Source organism: Thermobia domestica, chromosome 9 (genome assembly GCF_964235325.1).
Source record: "Thermobia domestica chromosome 9, izTheDome1.hap1.1, whole genome shotgun sequence".
In the NCBI taxonomy this organism is placed as follows: Eukaryota; Metazoa; Arthropoda; class Insecta; order Zygentoma; family Lepismatidae; genus Thermobia; species Thermobia domestica.
In genome coordinates, this window is record NC_137462.1 from 76,839,403 (window position 1) to 76,866,985 (window position 27,583).

A 27,583-nucleotide genomic window follows, 5' to 3' on the forward strand; every position below is an offset into this window, starting at 1 on the left:
GTTTAACCAGTTTAAGAACGATGACCAAACACCTGAAAACACCACATGCCAGAAGACCAACACATGCACGTACAAAGAGGAACTGGGACTACAATTCAGTGTGTGAAGAAACCATTCGGCAGCACATCCATCAAGTTGGGAAGCACTACAAGTTGGGTCTCACATGTTTTGACTCCGGGCCAGAAGGCAACGCGGCAGTCCGAAACGTTTATTTACTGTTTCGGAGCCATTTCTGGACAGGGCGTTGACATGTGATAAAAAGTGGGTCCTATACGAAGCTCCACGGCGCCGTCATCATTGGTTAGCGTCCCATGAACCGATTTCAAAACAGCCGAAACCAGCACTGTACCAGAAGAAGGTCCTTCTGTGTGTTTGGTGCATCGTGCATCGGAAACTGCTACCAGCTGGTCAGAGTATCAATGCAACTGTGTAGTGTCAGCAGTTGAGCTGTGCTCAACAAAAACTCAAAACTCTGGAGCCATCACTTCTGAATTGCAAATGGGTCCTTGTTTACGGGACAACGCTAAGTCCCACGTGGCTAGGATGACTCAGGACACCATTCTCCGCCTTGGATGGGAAACAATATTGCAACCACTATATTCCCCGGGTATTGCACCGTCCGATTATTACCTGTTCCATTCTTTGGACAATCACCTTAGAGGCCGCCAATTCAAATCCCTAGTAAAAGTCCAAAATGCACCTGATACCTTCTTCGTTTCACGGCCCACCAACTTCTACCGCGATGAATTCCATGGCCTTCAGGAACGTTTTCAGAAGGTCGTCGATGTTGATGGGGACTATTTTTGATCTTCCAGGTTAGGTGACGTATCGATGTTCGAAGGTGGTGGGTGAAAAAGCAACAAAACTTTTCTTGGTTACCTTTTTATTTAAATTTAAGACCTTGTATACAGAACCTATGTACACAAGATTGATTTTCTTTAAATTTCACTTAATTTCTTTATAGTTTCCTGACAAAAATATTTATTTATTATTCGTGACTAAAAAAAACAATTATTTTATTACACTGAGTAGAAATAAAAGAGAGCGAATGAAATCCAAACTGAATAAAAACATTGTTTCTCACCAAATTTTCCATTCTCTGTCTTTTAAAATACTTGTTAAAGCATATAAAAATATAATGGACTTACAAATCAGTTTAGTACCTTTGTTTTATGGCTGTATTTATAATATCTTGTTAAAATGTTTGTCTTTAAACTGTCAAATATAAATCGCAGTAAATTGTGTAATCTGCTGTCACAAAAATGTATCCTATTTTTCGATCGGTATGGAAAAACAATATTTCTCCATACTATTTTACCGTATATTATTAATTGTCAATAACTTTGTTACTTTTAAATGAAGGAAGCGAGATAATTTTACTATGATGTTTTTAAAGCTGGTCATTTGGGGGGGGGCAGGAAACCATTTGGGGGGCCTGGACCCGATGGCCCCCCCTTAGCTACACCCCTGAGTTTAAGGTCCCTCGATTCTGCTTCGAGGCTAAGGGATATGGTGACCATGAGAAATGAATGAAATGGTGGAATGAAGAAAGTGGGAGGAAACAGGAGAACCCCGAGAAAACCCACTACACGGCGTTTCTCCACCACAAAGCCTACTTAACACAAGCTGGGATCGAACCATGGACACCATGCACCAGAGATGAATTCTCTACCACTGAGCTACCGCGGCCCTGCTTGGGCTTGGTCGTCCATATCCAATCTTTCTTTTGACCTTGCTTAAACAACTTCTAGTTTTGTTCTAAATCCAGACTCCATATTGGCGTAGATATTAATATTACAGTCGATTGGTAAAATCAATCTTCCACATTTAAAAATTAAAGTACATACAACTACAAAAATAAGCATTTACCATAAAAACACTAGCTGCAAGTGTTCAAAATACATTTATGGCTTCTATAAAATCAATTGAAAATTGCTATTTTTAATTACGCAGGTAGTGTAAAACAGCAGTTTTCGACTCCAGCCGAGTTTAAGCTCAACCTAAACTTAGTTGACCAAAGTGAACTGACCCGACTGACCCGACCCGACAACCCGACCCGACTGACCCGACAACCCGACCCGACTGACCCGACCCGATAACCCGACCCGAGTGACCCGACCCGATAACCCGACCCGAGTTGACCCGATTGACCCGACCCGACAACCCGACCCGAATAACCCGACCCGACAACCCGACCCGACCTGACCCGATTGACCCGACCCGACAACCCGACCCGAATAACCCGACCCGACAACCCGACCCGACCTGACCCGACTGACCCGACCCGACAACCCGACCCGAATAACCCGACCCGATAACCCGACCCGAGCTGACCCGACTGACCCGACCCGACAACCCGACCCGAGTGACCCGACCCGATAACCCGACCCGAGCTGACCCGACTGACCCGACCCGACAACCCGACCCGAGTGACCCGACCCGATAACCCGACCCGAGCTGACCCGACTGACCCGACCCGACAACCCGACCCGAGCTGACCTGACCCGACCCGACCCGTAACCCGACCCGAGTTGACCCGACCCGACTCGGGTCGGGTCGGGTCACGGGTCGGGTCGGGTCAACCCGACCCGTTTGAGAGCACTACTCACAGACCACACAAAACACGATGCACTCGCCGTAACGGCCACTGACGAACTCCTACTAACACTGTTTCGAACGCACACTTGAGAAAATGTGAAACAGCAGAAGTGCACTAACAATGTTGCCAAACTTAGAAGACATGGCAAACGAGCAACCCCCCCCCCCAGAAAAAAGAAAGAAAAAGAAAAAACTTAAAGAACTATAACATGAACCCTAACAATTGTTCGAATTAAATGGAATCAATAATAATAGAAAAAATATGAAACAATAACAACAAAATATAAAACAAAAATATAAAACAATAACAACAAAAATTACAAGACAGAGCCGGATTAAGGGGAGGCCTTAAGGAGGACGGATTAAGGGGAGGCGGATGGACAGGGGCCTCCACTCTGATCAAAATCTCAACTGGCAACTTAAAAAGAAACATGAAGATACAATCATTATCGTAAAATAAAATATGACCAAAAATATGAAACATATTCCGTTTACTCTCCTACTATATTTTCACTGAAATGTATTAAGGTGAAGTTAGCATGGGCCACATATTTTTTTCTAGACCCGCGCCTCCAGATGGGTTAATTCATCTCTGCAACAAGAATAAATAAAATGAAACTTAAGCTACAATCGGACAACACTGTGCCCTTAGGAAATGTTCTCACAAGTTCAGTATAGCGCTAGAGACGATACTGGCAAAACTTCATGAGTGAGGGCTGAAGACCGAGACACATCCTCGCGTTCTATTGGATTGTGAAATTGGTAAATATAGGTCAAGCTTCACGAGTCCTGGCAATCACTATATCATCAAATTTGTAGCTTGTGTGTTTCTAATTCCATGTAACTCATGATATATCTATAAATATTTAGAAGATGCACGATAAAAGATATAACTTTGAATGTAGCTTACAAAACTAGGCTATCTAAAATTTGCTTACGTATTTAATTACAGTACAAACCTTCCTCCCTCCCCCCTGCTGGAATCGGATGTTTTCGATATAGTACACTTCTACTTTTTTTTTGTACAAATTGATTAAAGAAAACTAAAATGTCATCTTACATAAAAATAAAACCTGATCAAAACAAACACTTACTACTGTACTACTGGTACTAATCTGAGTTCCAAATTTCGGAAACATATCATTGCCTTCACCAGATAATGTGTCTGATCAAAGCAATAATATGTTGCTGAAACTGTAACTCAGATTAGTAGTAGTAAGTGTTTAATTTTAATTTAAAAAAAGTTATACATGATTCTACAGCCAAAAATTAGCACGGCTCAGATCAATTTGTTTAACCAAGTGTTACATGATGAGAGATATGGTCCCGGAGTCCGTCGTTCGATTCTGGTGGATGTCACTTAGGTATGTTTAGCATTCTTTTAGGTACAGGTGTCCGTAAAGCAGCGCAACACAAAGTTTGATTGCGTATATCTTTTGAACCAAGAATGATAAAGACCTGAGACTTGAAACAAATATAAGCGTGTACTATGTAGATATTTATGAGATCATGACCAATGTTAGAATTTGCTACGTTTTTGTGTAGTAACGAAAGAAAGTACCCAAAGTGTAAGTAAAAAATATGCAAAATGAAGATAAATCAACATTCAGCTGGAGAAAACTGATTTCCTGCGGGTGAATCCCTGTGTATATGTGCAGTATGCATCAATATTAATCTATTGGTGCAAAAATGCGGCAAAATTGATGCCATTTGTCATGTAAAAAGGTTATTTAACGCAAGTCCGTATTTTTTTTTTTTTTGACAGAAACGCGGCCCCTGCCAACACTGTTTTTATCCTATCTTCCAAGTGGGTAATTTTTTATCGCAAATTTTTGCATAAAAACTCAGGTTATCAATTACGTATGTGCGAATTCTCATTGCTTATCATTAATTACCCTAAAACACGCCTGTTGCAATAACAGTGGAGAAGCTGTGTTACTTTGTTATTTTGGTTACTGATATTTGATAGTAGCACATCAATGGAGTCTATTCGAATACACTCTTACGTGAAGGCATGGAAATTCTAGTTACACGTTGGTTATGAATATTGCAGTTTCCCCAACATTACTCATACCCGAAATTTAAAAATAGTTGTTGCATCCGCTTCTGTTTGTGCAGGCTTATTCACATCACCACCTATCTTCATCATCATGATGCCCTTCTGAATTCGCTTTCGAAATCATATTAACAATACTCATCGCGTGACAGAATTATACAGGAAGATATGTACTTCTGTTGTATCCTCTTTTGCGTTGACTTACAATGCAACGAACTATGTAAATTATTAATGCTGTTTCCGATTTCAACACGTAGATGTAACAACGTTCATCAGCGAGACGTGTCTAACACTGAGTTCGTATTACTCTGTACGAATATACAATTGGTTCCTCAGTCTACGATTGTACCGTAAGTATGCACATCTTTTTGCTGAATCAAATAGACTCTCCACAATAGAAAAGATAATGAATATTTCTTTGCTATAGATTTAAATTTACACAGACTAGTATCGATTATATAAATCATGACAGTTTGAGCATATGAACAGAGCCTGTTCTACCATATGTGCAAATGTGTTTGCACGGTGCTGCAAAATCGGTCATAACTATATTATCTAAAATAAATATTTCTTGTTGGAAACAGACTTCATGATTATGATTAAATTTACTAAGCTACCCTCCTATTTGAATACTAGGTTCATAAACCATGTTTATAGATCGCGTTAGTTTAAGGTTACAGAGACAGTACTAAAGCAAATGGTCAAACAAATCCCAGAATGAACAGCTTAATTGTTGTCCAATACAAGAACTCAATTCTAGCAAACACCTCTTCCATTTAGTTATATGAAAATTTTGATGAGACAACTAGTCTTGTGTTTGTCACAAACAAGTTCTTACCATTGAAGGTAGAAACATTTTTTTAATAGAAGTAGAAGAAAAATCAAGAAATTAAGATAAAAGAGTTAGTTATACTGTAATTGAAAACTGATATATTGAGATTGAAGCTCGATATTGAATTCTATAAAAAGGATTACTGTGTTTCTCTGCAGGTGTGTTTCCTTTAGCTTTTACTAACATAATAGATTATTGTTTAAAGAAAGAAGAAAAACAGACACAACGAGATTGTATTTATAGTGATTAAACCTTTCTGAGTGCGAGTTGTCCTTTCCATCCAATTCGTTGTTTTTGATGTTGTAACATGCTTAAAAGCATGGCTTTTATTTCTTTTTTCCGGAGAAGGGGCGGCGGCAAATAATGCCACTGCACGGGGCGGCAAATTGAGTTCGGCCGGCCCTGTATATGAAGTCACAACGGTATAGATTCAGGTAATTCTGTACTCTGAGATGATATAAGCAATGGATATTCAACTGGGAGGAAATTAGGAAATCGTACAACCCCTAAAGAAAATTGAAAGGAAGAAAATGTAATATAGGTTTCAAACTTGAATTGGCAAAACATGTAATTGAGGAAGAAGATTATAACTGTTTAGTGACAATGAAATTTCTAGTTTTATATCGCACGATAATGCTCTTCAGTCTAAAGAAGGCGAATGGTTAATGAGAAATAATGATTAAGAGTCTGACATACTGAAAATAATACAAAATTTACCATTTTTCTTTTGCTTGTTTTTCATAAATGAAAGGTGATAATGAAATGCAACTTACCACAATCATAGATAATGTTATTCTACAACAGAAAATATGTACCTTAAAAATTTTCAGTGTTGCTATTCATAGAAATTAGTGTTGCCTGAATAACAACTTACCCAAAATCTAAGTTAAGGCAGCCACTAGATGAACGAAGTCAACCGCATTTGATTACGTATCATGTTATCTTGAAATTCTGTGAACTACTTTTTAAATAATACTTGTATGTAGTTTGTAATAAACAAAACTATTTTAACATACAGTTATTAAGATTAAATAATAATGTTATTTAAAAAGTAGTTCACAGGATACCAAAACAACTTGGAATGAAAATGTACGAGGAAAACCTATATACACAATGTCGGCTACAACAAAATTACATGGCCGGGGATTGAACCAAGGATCTTGCCACAAGAGATGAACGATTTAAGATTGAGCTACTGTGTTACTGAGAATTGTTTATTGTACCAAAAGGAAAAAAAAAAAGTTCTTACTAATACTCATCAAAAGTTTTCATGAAGTATAATAGTATACGAGGCTGGAAACATATGGTAGATATACCACGAAAAAAAAAATGAAAGACAATTTGAACTTAGTTTGGATATTCACGCGGTACAACGTAAAAACAATGAGAAAATTTTGCAAAGTACTAAAGAAAAGTACAATACTAAGGATATTTACGGTAGGTAAAGAAACAAGTTACGAAACTTCAAGAATACATTATTACCAATAGATGTGTAATAGAGGGTTAAGTTGAAAGGGAGAAATTCACTGCAATTGATGGACTATATTTAAAAGAATAATCTTAATAAAGAATAGATTTTTGTCCTCTCTAAAGATTCTGACTTCCTGGTACTCTATTTATATCGAAAGAATGTTAATACACGTGTAAAAGTAGCAAACAGCCTATGAGATGGCACAATTGTTACATAGTTCTTGTATATAGTATAAGATATCCCTAGAACTTGTTCTCAAACGATATCTCTATTCCAGCGCTTAATTTCCTGTTTGCCATACACTTGTTTGAACTACCGTATTTCCGCTATACTGGTTTCGTGATCCCATCTAATGATGTAAACGATGTGAATAAAAAACGGAAAATTTTAGATAAAATCTGGTTTTACCGTGTTTTCCAGTCAGGAAAAAACTGGATAATGTGAAGAAAAATTTTAAGTTCAATTTTTTTAAAGTTTTTTATTACAGTCGTAAAACTAAATTTGAGTAGTAAATATGATTCAATAACCTGCTCCTGTTTTATTCAGGTGTATATGCCTCCACACATTACTGGCAGGCGCTATACTGAGCCCCCATGTTCCTCCAAACATATATACATGCCACATACATGCAAACATACTCACAGAAAGCCAACTTCTTTTTTGAGTATGTTTGCTTGTATGTGTGTTTGGAGGAAGATGGGGGCTAAGTATACTAAGTCTATGGCCTATGCGCTTTCTAAATGTACTGGTGAGGTTTGAGAAAAACCTTCGGGTCTCATCCTAACAAAGGAAAAATCCCAACCTACACCTCCTCGCGGGATAAAGCGGGCAACGTCTTATATGGGTAACGTAGGTGGTGACCGACCGACCCCGGGGATAAGGAGTCAGCACCTACCACGTGCCAAACGCCTTCTCGGAGGGCTGAAGAGCGGTTGGAAATCAGGGCACCTTCTTGTTCTTAGGAGGGGAAACTATACTAAAAGGAGGATGAACCACTAGGTGGTCAATGGCATGGAGATGTGGAAAGGAAATGAGAATACTACCACACTATCTTTTTCCCAGGAGGGACGAAAGAGGAGAATAAACAAATATGATGGCAACATGATGGTTCATCCTGAAGTGAAACATTCTGGATGAAAAATAGTCCCTCGTTTGGATCTCCGGGTGGGGACTACTCTGGGAACAATCATCAGAGAAGAAAATAATAATAATATTAACTTTCATTTCAGCGTGAGAACCTGGAACGTATGAACTCTACGACGTGCGGGTAAACTTGAAAATTTGAAAGTGGAAATGAATAAATATAAAATGAACATAGTGGGCTCGAGTGAAGTAAGATGGCCAGGAAATGATGAGATAGTATCGGGAAATTACAGAATATACTATTCGAGTGGTAATAAGGCGAGAATGGTGTCAAGATAGCAATGAAGAGTGATGTAGCAAGAAGCGTAATCAAAGTGGAATGCTGCAATGACCGCTTGATGTTTGTAAAACTATGTGCAAAACGAGTGGATATTGTGATAATACAAGTGTATCTGCCAACAACCAACAATGATGACAATGAAGTAGAAGTAATGTATGATGAGATTAGTGACATACTGCTTCAGGAAGAAAGAGGTAATACCCACACCATAGTAATGGGAGACTTCAACAGGGTAGTAGGAGAAGGAGCTGTGAATAAGGTAATGGGACCATTTGGACTAGTTAGAAGAAACGAATGAGGTGAAATGCTTATAGATTTCTGTAGGCAACAAACGCTACCAAATCAATCACATTCTTGTGAAGCAACGTTTCAGAAATAGTGTACGAGACGTGCTACTGACAGGAGCGGACATTGATTCGGATCACAATCTACTGGTGGCGGAAGTGCAAACCTGGTTAAAATCGATCAAGAAAAACAGGAGGAAAAGTCGAAAATGGAACTTAGAGCGACTAAGAAATATAAATGATGATGTGAAAGAAGAGATTAAAGAAAAATTCTGTGCAATGGGCGATATGATCGACAATATAGAAAATAGTTGGGGAAATGTTAAACAGATTCTACTTGACACACTCCACAATAACATTGGCAGGATGGAAAGAGTACCGAGAAAATCATGGATAACTAAAACGATGTTTAAAAAGATGGAAGAACGCACAAGGGCGAAAAACACGGACATCAAGATATACAGAAGGTTGAGTAATAAATTGAGGAGAGAAACGGACAAAATCAAAGAAAAGTACATGGAGCAGACATGTGAAGAAATAATAGAACTTCAACGGCGCGGCAAATATGATTTGCTGTATCAGAAAGCACAAGAATTAGGAGAGAAAGCTAACAAATGTATACGAACGTTTGATATTGAAGATCAACAAGGTAATGTAATCACTGACCTTCAAAGAATCCTTAGAATTTGGGGGGAATACATAAAAGATCTGTATGATCAGAAGAACCACCCCAAAGATATTGCGATCAAAGCAGAGGAAGAGGTGGATGATGATGAAAAAGGACCCAGAATATTGAAAAGTGAAGAAGTGCAAGCAATCAAAGACATGCGAAGGAGAAAGGCCATTGAAGACGACGACATACCAGTAGATTTGCTCAAGGGATTAGGCGACAATTCAATTGAAGTGCTGACTTCACTTATTAATAAGATCTACCTGCGTGGACAAGGGCCCAAGTATTTTCTTGTTACAATGATTACATTGCTCAAGAAAAAAGAAGCAAAGAAGTGCAACAATCACAGAACCATTAGCCTGATTTCCCACACTGGAAAGAATATTGCACGCATACTTAACAGGCGGCTGGTAAGTAAGATAGATAAGAGGTTAGAAAATCAATTTGGATTCCGGAAAGGAGAAAGCACCAGAGATCCAAAGATGCTACTGGATTGATGAGAATTATATCAGAAAGAATTCTTGAAGTAAAGGAAGAGTTGTGTTTCTGCTTCATTGACTGGCGAAAAGTTTTCGAAGGGGTCAGTTGGATGAAACTTCTGAAAATAATTAAAGAAATCGGAGTTAACTGTAGAGATCAACTACTCATTCAAAACCTGTATATAGAACAACGACTAAAGTTGCGATTGAATGAAGTAGAAACCAATAGTGTGGAGATTGGAAGAGGAGTCAGAAACGGATGTCGTATGTCTTCCCAATTATTCAAGATTTATCGTGAATGTTTAATGAAGGGGGCATTAATGGGAATTGGAGATTTCAAGATTGGAGGACAGATCATTTACAAGATCAGGTATGCAGATGAAACGGTTATAATAGCTAAAACCGAAGGAGGACTACAGGAGATGATTGACAAAATAGTTGACACTGGAAAACTGTATGGAATGGAAATTAACATCGAAAAGTCGAAAGTCATGAGAATATCCTGTGGAAACACGCTCGGCTAGATTAGAGTAGAACAAAAAAACTTGAAGAGGTCGATAATTTCAAGTATCTGGGAAGTATTTTGACGAGAGACTCTTACTGCACCAAAGAGATCAAATCAAGAATGGCCATAGCTAAAGAAGCATTCAACAAGAAAAGATCACTTTTAACTAACAGGCTCAATATTGGACTTAAGAAGAAGTTAGTCAAGTGTTATATATGGAGCATTGGACTGTATGGTTTAGAAAGTTGAACATTACGAAAGTAAGAGAAGAAATACTTAGAGAGCTTTGAAATGTGGTATTGGAGGAAGATGGAGAAGACGAAACAGGCAGACAGAGAGTAACAAACGAAGATGTTTTAAAACGGATAGGAGAGAAGAGAACACTTCTAGTCACCATTCTTCATAGGAAGTCCAATCGGATTGGACATATCTTGCGCAGAAACTGCCTTTTTTACACCGCCATAGAAGGAAAGATGGAAGGAAAGCGTGGAAAAGGAACAACACAGCTGATCGAAAATTTAAAAAATTGAAGAAACTATTGGGAGTTGGAAGAGGAAGCTGAAGATCGAGAAACGTGGAAAATACATTTCCAGGCCCAAATCTAAAATTGAAAAAAATCCTCGTTAGTCCCAGGACCTGCCAAAAGGCAGAGCACTATAATAATAATAATAATAATAATAATAATAATAATAATAATAATAATAATAATAATAATAATAATAATAATAACACTGGTCGGCATGAAAATCCTCCCACGAGGGTGAAAGGGTGTACCGGATAGATTTCGAGACGTTGATTACGAATATCTCATCGAGAAAGTTCCAGCATGTAAGGTGTTTTTGGCGGGGTGCAGTTTCCATAATTGACAGAAAAATCGTATTTTTCGTATTTAATATGTGTTTTCCGTGTTTGGAGTGCATAATTCTGAATTTTTATCTTAACGCAAGAACTGTTATTAGGCTATATCCCGGGAACATTCTTTTCTCTAGCTCACAAGCCCCCGGAAACATACCCCCTCCCCTTGGGTTGCAAAGATTTATTGTCGTTCTACACGGCATACACTAAAACCTAGGCGTTATTGACGGAGAAGGTTTCGTAATCAACTTGCGATCATTCGTCGGCTCCCTTTTGTCTAGACGACATAGATTGTTGAAAAAAAGGCGCCAAGACGTACACCACGTTGTCGCGTGAAACAAATATTTGAGTTTCGAGTTGATCTTCGTGTTAGAAGGTGGTGTTACGTTATGTCTGTGTATACCGTAGGTGAAAAATATTTCTGCGTGAAATATTGACGTTTGTGTTAAACGAACATGCCGAGAACTTGCAACAATTCGACAGATTCATTCTACTACATATATGGGGAAGTGATTTTCAAGGGACAAAGTAGCCATTGTCACCGTTCCTGAAGACAGCCTACCATCTGTACTTCGGGTGTAAAATCGGCGACCAGGATCGCGTTTTGGCTCCGAAACAAAGTTGTATCTCGTGTGCGCGTTGGTTGAAAGGTACACATAAATCGATGCCGTTCGCCGTCCTATGGTTTGGCGCGAGCCCCGTGATCATGTTTCAGACTGTTACTTCTGCCTGACTAATATAAAAGTTTTCTCAAAAAACATGAAGCATAAAGTTCAGTATCCTAACTTGAATTCCGCTAGGAGACCTGTGAAACATGATGTTTGTCTGCCTGTACCCGTACCACAAGACTCATACACCCTGTGCAGTGTTTCATCCGATGAAGAACCTGTTGCTTGTGAGGATGTTGCACAATCTTCGAGTACACAGTCAGATCCCAATTACGCTCCAGTGCCTGACACTAATGAACCACATGTGATAAGTCAGGAAGAGCTGAATGATCTGATCAGAGACTTAAAGCTTCCCAAGTCTAAGGCCCTGTTGTTTGCATCACGACTTCAACAATGGAATCTACTAAACCAAGATGTGAATATATCGATGCATAGGAAAAGAGAGGTGAGCCTAGTTCCTAATTTTACAAAGAATGGTGATTTGGTGTATTGCAGTGACATTCCATCGCTTATGGAACAACTGAAGTTGAACTACAACACTGAAGATTGTAGGCTATTCGTAGATTCCTCTAGGATAAGTCTCAAGGCAGTGTTACTACACAATGGCAATGAAAAGCCAGCCATCCCTATTGCTCATGCTGTAGATATGAAAGAAACATACGAGAACATGCGAAACCTGTTGCACAAAATAAAGTACGAACAGTTCAGTGGTCTGTATGCGCTGACCTTAAGGTTATTGCCATCCTGACCGGTTTACAAGGAGATTACACAAAGCACTGCTGCTTCTTGTGTCATAGTCGAGCCAAAGATCAGTACACCATCACAAAATGGCCGCCAAGGAAGCAACTGGTCGCAGGGGAGACGATCGTGGCTAATGAACGTCTTGTGGATCCGGAGAAAATATTCTTACCACCCCTTCATATCATTATCGTACATCTAAATATTTATAGATATAAGTTACATGGAATTAGAAACACACAAGCTACAAATTTGATGATATAGTGATCGCCAGGACTCGTGAAGCTTGCTCTATATTTACCAATTTCACAATCCAATAGAACGCGAGGATGTGTCTCGGTCTTCAACCCCCAGCCATGAAATTTTGACAGTTTCGTCTCTAGCGCTATACTGACCTTGGGAGAACATTTCCTAAGGGCACAGTGTTGTCCGATTGTAGCTTAAGTTTCGTTTTATTTATTCTTGTTGCAGAGATGAATTAACCTATCTGGAGGCCCGGGTCTAGAAAAAATAAACGGTGCGCAGTTCCTGGACGGAGGTAGTTCTGTAATGGATAGACTGGAGAAGCCCGCACCAAAAATTGTGATTTTTGGTTCCACCTTTTCTTGGAAGGACCTTTGAACATAATATAGTAGATTTCTCCGTGATAAAAGCACTGGCAGGCTAATGATGTCAGAGGAAACGGGGAATTTCTGCTGCCTATTTTTACTTCATTGTTGTTTTATGATGAAATAACACGTATATGTAACTCTGTGTGTGTTTGTAAGATTACATGATGGATTTTCCGATATGGAAATGAATATATGTCTTCCTCTCAACCATTTCCTCCTCCTCTTTCTCCTTTCCCATCCTATTTCATTTTCATTCACCATTTTTCTTTACTTCCTCTTTTTGGAAGATGTACTGAAATATATCACAAACGTTTGTGTAGTCCGGGTATGATTTTCAGGGAGTTATGACATCTCAGGTAAAGGGCGAACAAACATGTTGCTTCAATGCGACTCACGTAATTCAAGTGATTGTTTTGTGACGTTTTTACTCTGACAATCAAGTGTTATAAGCAGAATGCGTAAGTGTTATAAGCAGGATGCGTATTTGTGAGGTTTTATAAAGCATTGTTCATTGAACATTTGAGTACTCTCACATAGAGCCAGTCTTGTGGGCACCAAACTTGCAAAGAAGGATTTTTTCAGAGAATTTTCCGTAATTTCATATGTTACCATTATAAAATTTATCTTAGCTTCAAATTTATTTATATAATTTCCATATAAGAAATTGTGATGGTCAGCATAATGTCCGTTCGTTTTCTCTGGGTACCCCCGTTTCCTCCCACTTTCTCATTCCATAAGCTCTTTCATCATCAGTCATTTGTCTTAATTATCTGCCTCCTTTAGCATAAAGAACATAACGTGAGACATTAAACTCAAAGATTTCATTTCATTTCATTTTCCATATAAGAAATAATAGAGACCCAATCCTTATCTATCTTTCATCTATATATATAAAAGAGAACGCACAAAATCCTTTGTCCGCTCATCACGCTAATACGGCTGAACCGATTTCTTTCATTTTTGGGGGGTTGTTAGGATTTGGACCCTAGATGGTTTTTATCATATCACTTTAATTTTCAATTACCAGTGTCTTGAGATAATTGACCAATCAGGTGTTAATACGTACAAAAAATCCTTTGTCCGCTCATCACGGTAATACGGCTGAACCGATTTCTTTCATTTTTGGGGGGTTGTTAGGATGTGGACCCTAGATGGTTTTTATCATATCACTTTAATTTTCAATTACCAGTGTCTTGAGATAATTGACCATTCAGGTGTCCATACGTACAAATCCTTTGTTATTAGTTCATCATAGGTATAAAAATAAACGTATTTATATGCAACCCGCATGACCCTGTGACTCGGCGGGTTAACATAACTGACAGGCGCTATAAATCACTTGAAAGCGAAAAAGTAAAAATTATCTAAGTAACAAAGTTTATTGCGTTCCGGGATGACCGCAGCGAAGCGGGGCGGGTTGGGGTGACCGCAGCGAAGCGGGGCGGGTTAACATAAATGACAGGCGATATAATGTTAACATTAGTGCAATCTTCTATGGTTTTTATCATATCACTTGAAAGCGAAAAAGTAAAAATTATCTAAGTAACAAAGTTTATTGCGTTCCGGGGTGACCGCAGCGAAGCGGGGTGAACGCTGCTAGTTAGTTTTCTAAAATTGAATCACTCATTTGAGCATATCTCATTATGCACTAATAGATATTATTTTAAATTTTGCCAATTCAAAGTATAAGAACCATGATAGTGATTTCTTTTAAAGTCATCCTTTTAAAACTAGATTCTTTCTCGAAGAAGAAAAATGTTCGATTCCCGGCGGGAGCTCATGTGGTTCGGATTCCACGTTAATCAGTAGGTCCACGTCTCATATAGCCTCGCTGCTGAACGGGACGTTAAACTCAAAATCAACTCAACTCAACTCAAGAAAAATGTTTCACATGTTACTGCTTTTTTCATTAACACATAAAATAGAAATTTTATGTATTTTATGTAACGTTCATTTTATACTGCGAATGTCTAGAAGCCTGGAAATAAAGGAAATTGAGTTTTTACTGCTAAAAATACAAAATTGAACGAAAATACAAACGCAAACTATATAACCTTAAGAATGACTTCTAGGTAAGCTCTAATAAGAATCCATTTGTTTCCAAGGTTTCTCCAATATGTTGTTCAATGTACTATTATGTGGTAGGTGTAAGTTCTTCTGGGTTATGTGCATGACAACAAATGTGCACTGATTTTCATAAGAATAATAGGATTGCCTCTCACACAGTGTAACCCTAGCATATTTGTAGAACCATGACTATTTCGATGTCGTTATTCTGTGATTCACACCATACGCAAGAAGCGATCTTAAGTCGACGATCTTAGTATGCTGCACGATATGTTGAAATTGAGGAAGAAGAGCACTGGTGTTCATCGTATCATTCACTTGCACGAATTCCGATAATTCCATTGGAAAAGAAGGCAGAGAGATTTTGCTATTACCTCATGCTCCTTTTGAACCTTGGACATAAACTGAACACATTTGGTATATGATAGCTTTTGTTTCAGAGAACAGAAATATGTCATTCATTTTTCTTCTTATATGTATATATACAGAGTGTTTCAAAACAACACCGAAAATGTTTGGGAGGTGACTCCTGACACCAAGATAAGACGAAAAGTATAGATCAACCTGGGTGCACAAATTCTTCCTTTCGGAGTTATAAACTGCCGAAAACATGGAAAAATGAACTTTAAAGTTCTGTACCTCCAAAACTATGGGATGTACCATAGTCGGTTCAAGACTTCATTGAGGAATTAATATGTGCGCTATCCGAAAATACATGTTTCAGAATCCTGCGTTACTCACGCAACAATTTTTAGAGAGGGAGTTTGGCTTAGGGCATATAATTTGAAGTACTCACCAACTACTTCTGCAAAAAATGTTGCAGAAGTATCGCAGGATTCTGAAACATGAATATTTGGATAGAGCATATGCTAGTTCTTAAGTGAAGTCTTGACCCGACTAGGGTAGGTTCCATAGTATTGGGGCTATGGACCTTTAAACTTAATTTTTTCATGTTTTCGGCAGCCTATAACTCCGAAAGAAAGCATTTGTGCATCCAGGTTGGTCTATACTTTTTGTCTTATCTTGGTGTCAGGAATCACCTCCCAAACGTAGTCGGTGTTGGTTTGAAACATCCTGTATATATGTTGATGAGGGCACTATATATCGTATCAAATATTTTTTTTAAAAAAAGTTCAACCAAATAAGTTGGATCTAGGATAAATCTTCAGCTGCTTTACATGGTTGTGAAACGTATATGTTGTACAAGATTTTGGTTACTGAATTATGGACCATCAAATTTAGGGTTTTGACTTACTCATATTTTCTTTAAAACCAGAAAGAAAGAAACTGAAATCAGAACTCATGTAATCCTGATTAAACTTGACATGGTTTCAAACTTTGAGGTGCTATATACGTTTCTGAAGTATTAAGGTATATAGACTTTTGGTTTAAGAGATACGGGAGATCAAATTTGGGGTTTTACATTTACGAAAAGAAAAGAAAAGAAAAGAAAAATAGAATTCAACCGAACTTTCCAATTTGGGACAATCTTAACGTTCCTGTGCAGTTTGAACTGCTGAACAAGTGTACGAAATATTAATGGTGTGCAGGCTTTTGGTTTCTGATTTATACGCTATCTAATGTGAGGTATGGTCATTTAATGTGAGGAAATGACAACCTTTCCCCGCAATTGTGAATCTTACACTTGTCAATATATTTACTTTCTTCATTAATCCATAAAATATTTAAAAATAATAGTACTTTCTCTTGGAAAAGGTTAATCTGGATGTAACGTTCTTGAGAAACATGTTTTGGATTTTGATTGGTACTTTGATGTCAGTTGCTGTTATAGCAGCATGTCTCCAATACATTGGAATGAAAGGATATCCACCAGGTATGTACTAGCTGAATTACACTGTATGCCTGTAGATTTATCTTACTCTAGATTACAGTCTAAGTTTAAAGTAAATTTAAAATAACTGAATTCCATTATTCTTTTTCCCTGTCTGAAGTCATTCCTGAATGAACTTCATTAAGGTATGACATAGGAAAATTACTCTTTCTTTCATTCGAAAAGATCAATTCATTCCTATTTCATGGGAAGTATTAAGCAATTAAAAGAAAAACTTGGAACAATTATAGTTTATGACACACACGATTAAATTTTTCACAGACAAATCATAGTAATTGGAACATCCTAAAAGAATAGAAAATAAAATATTAACTAGTACAAGTATATACAAGGTGTGACTCAAAAGTCTTGAGTCAATTGTAATAAAACACACATAAATTCTGATATGGACATAATTAAGTTGTACTATTCAAAATACATTCCTCTTTGATCGACACGCTTGTTTACACGTTCCTCCAAATTCTTCATAGCCTGTAGAAAAGTAGTTTCTGGGATGCTGCGAAGTTCATTTTTCACAGCGCTCTAAATGTCTTTCAGTGATTGAACATGGCGTCCTTTAAAGGTAATTTTTTCTTCAGAAGGAGTGAATAGGGTGGGTCATGAAGAGTGGAAACATCGTTCTTCACTAGAAACTTTGTTACGATAACAGTGTTATGAGATGCGGTGTTATCATGAAGAATGAACCACTCATCCGCTTCAAATTTGGCCGCTCTCATTTATCGAATTCCCTTTAGTAGTCGATCCAAAGCACCCAGGGTAAAAATCTACATTCAGTGTCTGACCTGAAAGGATCAACTTTATAAATTACATCATTAACGTCGAAAAATATAAGCAACATCGTCGACACATGCGACTTTTGAAATCGGAGTTTCTTTGGTTAAGTAGTCATTGGACTACGTAGTGCAGATGTTTGGCGCCAGATGGCATGCATAGTATTTTTTAAAAAAACAAGTCGTACAAAGGAATTTTGTAATATTGCAAAATCTGCTTTTCCACAGATCATGAAGAAGTTGGGGAACATGTTCACTAGTGCATTGCTCAAAGAGGAATGCATTTACAAGAATAACAATAAATATGTCCGTAACAGAATTTATTTGTTTTATTACGGCTGTCTCAAGACTTTTTAGTCGCACCTTGTATTCCCCAAATACATATCCTCCTAAAGATAGATTCATTACAAAAGTTTAAACGAGAAACAGAAGTGAAATATACCTAACCTAACAGTAAGTGCAACATTGAAAGAAAATTTACTACAAATCAGTTTACTTCTGCAGGGTGTGTGTACTATACTATACTATGCGTAATCCATCTTAAGAAAAATTTAGGTTCAATAAGAACAAAATTATTTGCTAAGTGAATACACTACTGAACTGACGAGAAAGGAAAAACGACAAATTCATCGTCCCGTGTTTATAATAACATGAAAAAAGAAAATAAATTCTTACATGAATTGTGTCTTTGCTTTTGCATTTTGATAAACATATCATGTTAAGTAATAAACAAAATCCTATCTTTTGCTAACCTTAAATGTATTCAATTCTGAGTTTTATCACAATTATTTTTTTTTAAAGAAGAGTGTTATCGAAAGTGAGATCTAACTCCAAATCTGCATTTGTTAATAGCACTAAAAAGAAGAAAAAAAAAGCATGATTAAGGTCTCCAAATTTGACCAATAAATTTATTCTTACATATGTTGGGTACTTTTATTTAATCCAATATAACTTTTTTATGTTTCAATATAATATCCTTTATAAATAAAGATTTCTTTTGAGAAAGATCAGAAGGTATGAGGGCGTTTTTATTCAACTTCCGTTCAGAGGTAAAAGCGAAGGGGAACGTGAAGGTACGCCGTCCTCCCACCTCCAAAAGTTATGTACGGAGTCCCCCAGTTCCTAAAAAAATTACAATGGGCAAAGATAGGCAGGGGGACGGCGTGACGTCATGCTGCTACCAACGTCCCCCTACTCTTTCGGTTCACTTTTACCCCTCCTTCCGTTAGGCTACCCGAGGAGAACCACATGAAATGGCTACATCAAATATGTCCATTTGAGATCGCACATTCCCAATACCAGAAGACACACTCTGTCATTCAATCATTTTGGAGTAGCGAGTGTCTAAACATCTCAAGATGAATCGAAGCGCCCGCCAAGTGTGAAGTATGCAATGTAATTCAATTTCTCCAGGCAAAAGGCCATAATTCACCATCGAATGATAAACAATTCTAACGGAAACTATTTAAATGAGTGGTATGTGTACAAATGCTACAGAGACAGAGAATTTAAAAAAAAAAAAGACTCCACCAACGTACAGGATGAGAGTATCCAAGGTGGAAATCTGTGGCGGAAGACGACCTTGAATAACGCGTAAATCATGTAGTTTGCGATATGATTTCAGAACTGTCTAATCTAGGGAATTTCAGAGAACTTAGAACCACCTGGAGAAAGGAAATTACATTACGTAGTTTAAACTTGGTGCGCGTTTCGATTCAAGTCATATGCTTAGACGTTCGGTACTCAATAACGATTGAAGGGCATTGTCTGCGTTTTGGTATGTGAGAACAGATTTAGCTTATCCCTGTTTCGCCATGTCACGTTGTTTTACCTTAGGTTGATTAACGCAGGTTGGGAAAACCCTCCCTCTGCCTGGAGTGTACTTAAGGAGTGGAGTGTGTAAATGTACTTTACAAAAATAAATGAATAAAGAATTATTTATTTCAACGAAATATCAACAAAAACTTACAATTAAATATTACTTTAATATAATGTATGCGAATTATTTTGCAATATTTACAGATTAGAAACAGGTGAAGTGATTATTATCGAATTATAAAGGAACATTAGAACCAAAAGAACTTGAAAAGAGCGATAGGAACCATACGTGGAATAACTTATTAATTGAATCAAATACTTAAGTAAAATTACAGAACTCGATTTTTTAAACACATTTCTACACCTTTCGTAGCCTATAATCAACTTGATATATCAGTGAAACTTTTATTATTATTATTATTATTATTATTATTATTATTATTATTATTATTATTATTATTATTATTATTATTATTATTATTATTATTAATTTTATTATTATTACCGTGATTACTCGCGTAATAGTCGCACTTTCTGTACCAAGTTTTAAATGAAAAATCCAACTGCGATTATTACACGAGGAAAGCTGCTATTCAATTATCATTACGATCAAAACAAGTTTGAATTTTGATACATACAGCATTATGTCAACATAAAAAAATAAAATACAGCATACGCAGAATGGAGGGTGGAAGTAGGTTATCTGATCTCTGTTGACAGATGAGTCATGATGTTACGAGTCAGTAAACACGAAAAATTCTTTTGCTCAGACTTGCGCAAGATAAGTAATTTCGAAGAAAGTCTCGTTCACAAACTCTCGTAGATTGCCACTTTTATGCGGGGAAATATTTTTGGCGAATGCTTTTACTTCAAACTTAAGGTGCGACTATCATGTGAGGGCGACTATTACGCAAGTATACCCGGTATTATTTATAATTACAATTTTATTAATTTCATATAAGGTTGCACATAGATGTTATCAAAATGAACTACGTGTAGAAGCATGGCAGTACGCCATTCCCAAGGACCTCTACGAAAACTCGTTCATATGCCCAGCATGAAATTACTGTATTTTAACTGCGATCGGAAATTCCAAATCTGTATTAAATACATACAGCTCATTTAATCTTGAAAAACGTGCATGTCCAACATAAGATGGAACAATTTATGCCTGCTTAATCTAATTACTTAACTAATCAAAACCAAGTAAAACCCAATTACAGCTATCGGTTCTGTTACCGTTAACAACCCTAGTTACGAACAATATATTCAAAAATGTAGTAGAAAATTCTGCTGATAAAATTTCTGAATGTCAGTACTCATGGCAACACAAAATATAACAAAATAATTAGTCTAGAATCCCATCAGGCAGACCATCCCATCAGAATACCATGATCTAGAATTCAATCTAGAATCCCATACTCTTTTACCTAATTTTTTTCGCGTATTGACCATTAGTGGATGTAGAAGGGTTGTTAGGAAGGAGCGTATCATCCCGTGGATAATGACCGTATCTTCGAATTACGACCTTTTTACATCCCAGTAGTTGTGCTATATTACATAACACAGTATCATATTATGTTATAATTTTCCCTTAAATAATATAACAAATAATTTGTGTTGTTAGCTTTTACAAATAATATGTGCGTAAAGAGGTGTATATACAGGGTGTCTCAGAAGTCCCCTAACATAGGGTAACTCTGTTATTATCAGAGTTACCACAAAATATAAGAGCTGTCTTCAAATATTATGTTTTCAATGTAAAGTGAAGGAATTTTTTAAATCAAACGAGCCGACGGCATATAATTATACTTTTTATATGCCCAATGTTAAATGAAAATGCAACGTTGCCATTTACCTGGACCCACAACATAAGTGAATGAAATGATTGTCTTATAATAACGTGTAAATGGGTAGTCCCCATTTCAAACATTCCCCATTCACCATACTCTTACAAAACTTTTCCATCTCCTGTGCAACTGTGCAATCCCCCTGCGATTCAAATTTGATGAAGTTCATTTCTTGAAATCACTCCTCGAACTCCATTTATAACTACGAACACATTTACAACTGCACATAGTACGCGATAGAACATAACCAATTTTTTCTTTGAAGATCAAGATCTAATCGTTTACTTGTCCCTACCATAAATTCTTCTTTCTAACCTGATTCCGGCGTTGCCGCCTCAACTCAAGTAGAACTGTATTCAGCTCTCAGTATGGCTAACCCCATTACGATACCCCATCATAGTAGCATCGTACAACTTTTGTTCCGTCTGGCATCCGTAGCTTTTACACTAATATAGGCTAGTATTAGCGTCATTGAAGAAGTTACATTTCGGTTGTTAGGCTTTGCAATCAGCCCACGTCATTTGACAATATATGAAAGCTATTTTATTCTACTTTGTTCAGCTTAAAACACAAATTACTTTGGTGTAAATTATGATGGGAAATTTGTAAATGTTACCGAGTAGAACAAAACTTCTATACTCCCATTCCAAGCCTTTGCATTATGTTTTCTCCATAAGTGACGTAAAGGCAATGCTCTAAATAGAAAAGGGGAGTATGCGGGGTACACTTTCTTAGATCTTCCACTTCGAGCAATGAGTAAAGGAATAGCAACGAAGTTTTAAAACCGAGATCATCCTATCTTGAATATTTTCAGTGCTTAACTGAAAGTTGTTGTATTGCGTCGTTGGTCAGGCACAGCCCCTCATGGACCGTAGCTCCAGGGAGTCAATTTAGTATTTCTCTACATTTCCTAGCTAATTTCCTCACTATTTCAATATGCATTTATTATTTTATTACTAACGTCCTAGCTACACTGGAATATCACTCCCCGTGAGATCAACGAATTTAAGCAGTGCCGGGTCTCGTCAGAGGATAGATAGATGTGACCATTCGTACTCACCAGATAGTGTTGGCGTTGGATATTTGTTAAGATACTTGAAAGAAAAAGTAGCGAACTGCAATCTAGGAAGCCAGCATTAAAGGCGAGGGTAGCCGATCTGCTGACATCACCCCACAGGAATGAGTGACGTAAGTCAAGGCCTCCTAAGGGCTGTTGCACCAGGAATTTACTTATTATTATTATTATTATTATTATTATTATTATTATTATTGCTAATAATGATAATATTTGCAGTAGGCTTAATAAAGATTCTGCCTGTTTGTTTGCTATGTTCGTAACTACATTATTTCTCACTTTATGATATATTTAGGGAGGTCAATAATTGGTCAGTTTCTTTCTAATGTTATTCATCACGTGTATAAAAACTGGACAAAATACAAATTAGGATACTACACATAAGAAATTATTAATGATAGCTTTATTACTCAGATATTAACCTGCATATATTAATAAATATTAGGATCTTTGTACTTAATAGAATGCTTTTTAACCATTTCTTTTTTTTTTTTTTTTTGAAAAAAGTTTTAAATTGTCATTATAGACCAGGGGTTTTCAAACATTTTGCAGTTGAGGCTTCCCTCAACCACCAAAATCTGAACGCGCCTCTCCTGCCAAAAATGAAATGTGTCACCAACACAAATATTTGTGTCTATATAAAAAGACTATCACTATGATGAACTATGTTTCATTTGTTAATCACTAATGGAAATATTCCATTAATACAGATGATATACGTTGTACCCCCGGAACGTGGGTTCATGTAGGTTAGCTGTGAATATACTGAATAAGGAGTTGCGGACAGACGACAAGGAGTGGTCCTCCGGCTTGGGGGTTTGGGTAAGGCTAACAACTACATCCTGTAAAAAAAAGGCACTTGTTCAGAAATATTCACAGAAGCCTCGGACAAGGACTGACAACTTGGCACGACCTCAGAAAAAAATGGACATGAGATTTGGAACATGGAATATTAGAAGTCTTTATAGGGCAGGCACGTTAAAATCCGTAACGAGTGAGTTAGGAAAACACAGGATGGACCTAGTAGGAGTTCAGGAAGTTAGGTGGGAAGGAAATGGAGCTGTGAATTCCTGAAATTTTACGTTCTTTAACGGGGAAGGAAATAAAACCACCACCAATTAGGAACAGAGTTTTTCGTTCACAAACGAATATCAGCAATTAAGCGAGTTGAATTTGTTACTTACAGACTTTCTTTTATTACTCGTAAGGGTCGGTGGTGTGATATAATTGTTTTAAATGTACTGTACATGGCCCAACAGAAGATAAGGATGACGATATAAAAGACAGTTTTTACGAAGAAGTGGAACAGATATTAGACCAACTCCCGCGATTTCATATGAAAATTCTATTGGGGGATTTCAATGCTAAGGTAGGACGAGAGGATATTTTCAAACTGATTATAGGGAACGAAAGTCTGTACAAGGAAAGTAATGAAAACGGTGTTAGACTCGTGAACTTGGCAACATCCAAAAACCCTATCGTGAAGAGTATAATATTCGCACGTCGCGACGTTCATAAATACACTTGGACCTCACCAAACGGAAAAAATACATAATCAAATTGATCATGTTTTAGTAGATAGAAGACAATCTAGCATAATTGATGTCTGGTCGTTTAGAGGGGCTGACTGTGACACTGATCACTACCTGGTAGCAGCGATAATACGGGAGAGATTATCGTTGAATAAAGGTAATATTCAATGTCTGAAAACGGAGAGATTTAATTTAAAGAAATTACAATAGAGCCAGGTAAAAGAGGAATACCAGATTGAAGTTTCGAATAGCCTTAGAAGATTCGGAGTGTACTAGTGTTGAGGATACTTGCACTGAAATTAGAGATAACATTAAAATTTCAGCAAAAGAAAAATCGGGACAAGCGGAAATACGTAGGAGCAAACCATGGTTTGACCAGGAATGCATTAAACTAGCAGAGAAGAGAAAACAGGCAAAATTACGCTGACTACAAAATCCGAATGAATAACTACACAAAATTTCGTAGACATTAAGCGGGAAACTTCCAAAACTTTTAGAACAAAGAAACGCGATTTTTTGAAACCTAAATTAAGGAACTTGAAGATAATAGTAAAAATAAAAACATTCGGTACATGTATAAGGGGATTAAAGAATTTAAGAAAGGCTATCAACCTAGTGCTTATATATTAAAGAAAAATGACGGAACAGTTCTCACTCATACGGATAGCATCTTAAATAGATGGAAATATTTTTTGACGATTTGCTTAACACTGAGCCAAAAACTAATGTGCGTGGAGAAAGGGAGAACACGAACCCAATCGAATAGAAGTAGAAATCGCTATAAAGAAATTAAAGAAAAATTCTCCGAGTGTAGACGAAATTCCGGTGAGTTAATTTTAGCTGAAGGCGAAAAATTGTGGAAAAAGATACACAAACTCATTCTTCTTATCTGGAACAAGAAAGAATTACCACAAGAGTGGAAAGAATCAATCATTGTTCCAACTCACAAGAAAGGTGACAAAACTGACTGTAGTAATTATCGAGGCATTTCTCTTCTGTCAACATCCTATAAAATCGTTTCAAACTTCTATTAGCAAGATTGACCCCATATGCAGATGAAATTATTGGACATTTTTAGTGCGGATTTAGGCGAAATCGATCAACTATTGACCAAATATTTACCATTCGCCAAATACTCGAAAAAAAAGTGGGAATACAATACCCCGGTACATCAACTATTTATTGATTTTAGAAAGGCTTACGACTCGGATAGGAGAGAAACATTGTATACACAACTCCAAAAGTGCATTACCACCTGCAATTCTCCTTTTCCTGCAATAGCAGGCAACCCAAAATGCTCGGCGCTTCTGTTGGTTGCGAATTCGAAAGGCGTTGGACCAAACCTCAATTTTGTAACAAATATATCAATGTGGCAAACTGCAAATAAGAGAATAAAACAAATTGTTAAGAATGACAACTTTATTATTGTGACTGAGTTGGATGACATCAAAAGTTAGAAAATGATGTTACTTAAGCAGTTCAAACAAGATGAATGGCAAGAAACAGATATCAGAGAAAACCATTTCCATCTTTCCATCCGGAAGAAGAATTTCATAAAAAAGAAAAAATACATAATGTAAAGGTTTAATATAAAAGACAATCCTAAAATTTTCAAAGCTGACACCCGAAAGGCAAGAACAACTGAAACGAAATGAGTGAAATTGTGCACAGATATTGCAGACGTAAAATGAAGGAATACGGGTTTCGTATTTTAATGAAAAAACGGTTGGGTGGGGCATGGGCCCCTCCAAACATTTGATCACGAAACATCAAAAGTACTGGTAACAGGATGTCAGATGTGTGTAAAGAACATAAAGAATTGCAACGAAACTTTACGTATGGACAATACGTAAAAACAAACGAATATTTTTTTATTTTCTGCGGAATAACGGTTTTAGGGGGGAAAAGCCAGAACCCAAAATTTTGAAAGTTGACTCCCAAAAAGGCAAAAAGAAGTGAACCGAAGTAAACGATATTGTGGACAGAAATTGTAGACGTATAATGACAAAAAAGGGTTTTGAATTTTCCTTGAAAAAACGGTTGGGTGGGGAAGGAACCCCTCAAACTTTGATCACAAAATATCAAAAGTGCTAGTAACAGCATGTCAGATATTTGTAAAGGATATGGAGAATTGCAACATAATTTTGTGTATGGACAATACGCAAAAATAAGCGACACGGGTTTTTTATGTTCTGCGGAAAATACATTTTAGGGGGCAAGATCCCCAACACAAAATTTTGAAAGATGACACCCGAAAGGCAAAAACAAGTTAACCAAAGTGAATGAAGTTGTGCACAGATATTGTAGAAGTAAAATGACAAAAAACGGCTTCCGTATACTCCTGCAAAAAAGGGTTGGGTGGGGCAAAGACCCCTCCAAACCTTTGATCACGAAATATCGAAAGTACCAGTAACAGCACGTCAGATGTGTGTGTGTAAAGGACATGAAGAATTGCAACATAATATAGTATATCGACAAGACGCTAAATATAAACGCATACATTTTTTTTATTTTCTGCGGAGAAACGGTTTTTAGGTTGCAAAAAAATCATCCCAAAATTTTCAAATGTGTTGCTGAATGCTAAGAGAAAGTGAACCAAAATGTATGTAACTTTGCACAGACATTGTAGACGTGAAAAGATTATATGGGTTTCGTATTATCCTTCAGAAAACGATTGGGTGGGGCACCGAACCATCCAAACCTTTGATCAGAAAAAATCAAAAGTGCTAGTAACAGTTTTTCAGATGTGTGTTAAGGACATGAAGAATTTCAACATTGTGTATAGACAATACGCAAAAAGGAAACATATACTGTTTTTTATTTTCTGCGGAAAATTTGTTTTAGCGGCAAACCTCCCACGAAAAATTTTCAAAATTTGACACCCGAAAAGCAAAAAGAATGAACCAAAGTAAATGAAGTTGTGCACAGATTTTGTAGACATAAAATGAGGGAATACGGGTTAAGTATATTCGTGGAAAAAAGGGTTGTTTGGGGCACCGACCTCTCCAAACCTTTGATCACGAAATATCGAAAGTGCTAGTAACAGTATGTCAGATGTGTGTAAATGACATGAAGAATTGCAAGATAACTTTGTGTATGGACAATACGCCAAAAATAAACGAATACCGTTGCTTTTATTTTCTGCGGAAAAACGGTTTTAGGGGGCTAAAGAGCCCACCCCAAAATTTTTAAATTTGACTCCCGAAAGGTAAGAAGAAGTGAACCAAAATGAATTAAATTTTGCAGATATTGCAGATATAAACTGAGGGAATACGAGTTTCGTATTTTCCTGTAAGAAACGGTTAGGTGGGGCACGGACCCCTTCAAACCTTTGATCATGAAATATCAAAAGTCCTAGTAACAGTATGTCAGATGTAAAGGACATGAAGGATTTGAACGAAAGATTTTGTATGAACAATACGCAAAAAA

The 27,583-nt window shown here is 37.1% G+C and overlaps 1 protein-coding gene across 1 annotated transcript in view; it reads left to right on the top strand.

Moving 5' to 3' along the window:
* The first annotated feature begins 8,381 nt into the window (after positions 1–8,381).
* LOC145660898 (methyl farnesoate epoxidase-like) overlaps positions 8,382–27,583 on the top strand; it is an 82,076-nt gene continuing 62,874 nt past the window's right edge. The window contains exons 1-2 of the mRNA XM_081726329.1: positions 8,382–8,639; positions 16,974–17,091. Of these exons, the coding sequence (XP_081582455.1) occupies positions 8,382–8,639; positions 16,974–17,091 (376 nt within the window). The remainder of the gene's footprint in view (positions 8,640–16,973; positions 17,092–27,583) is intronic.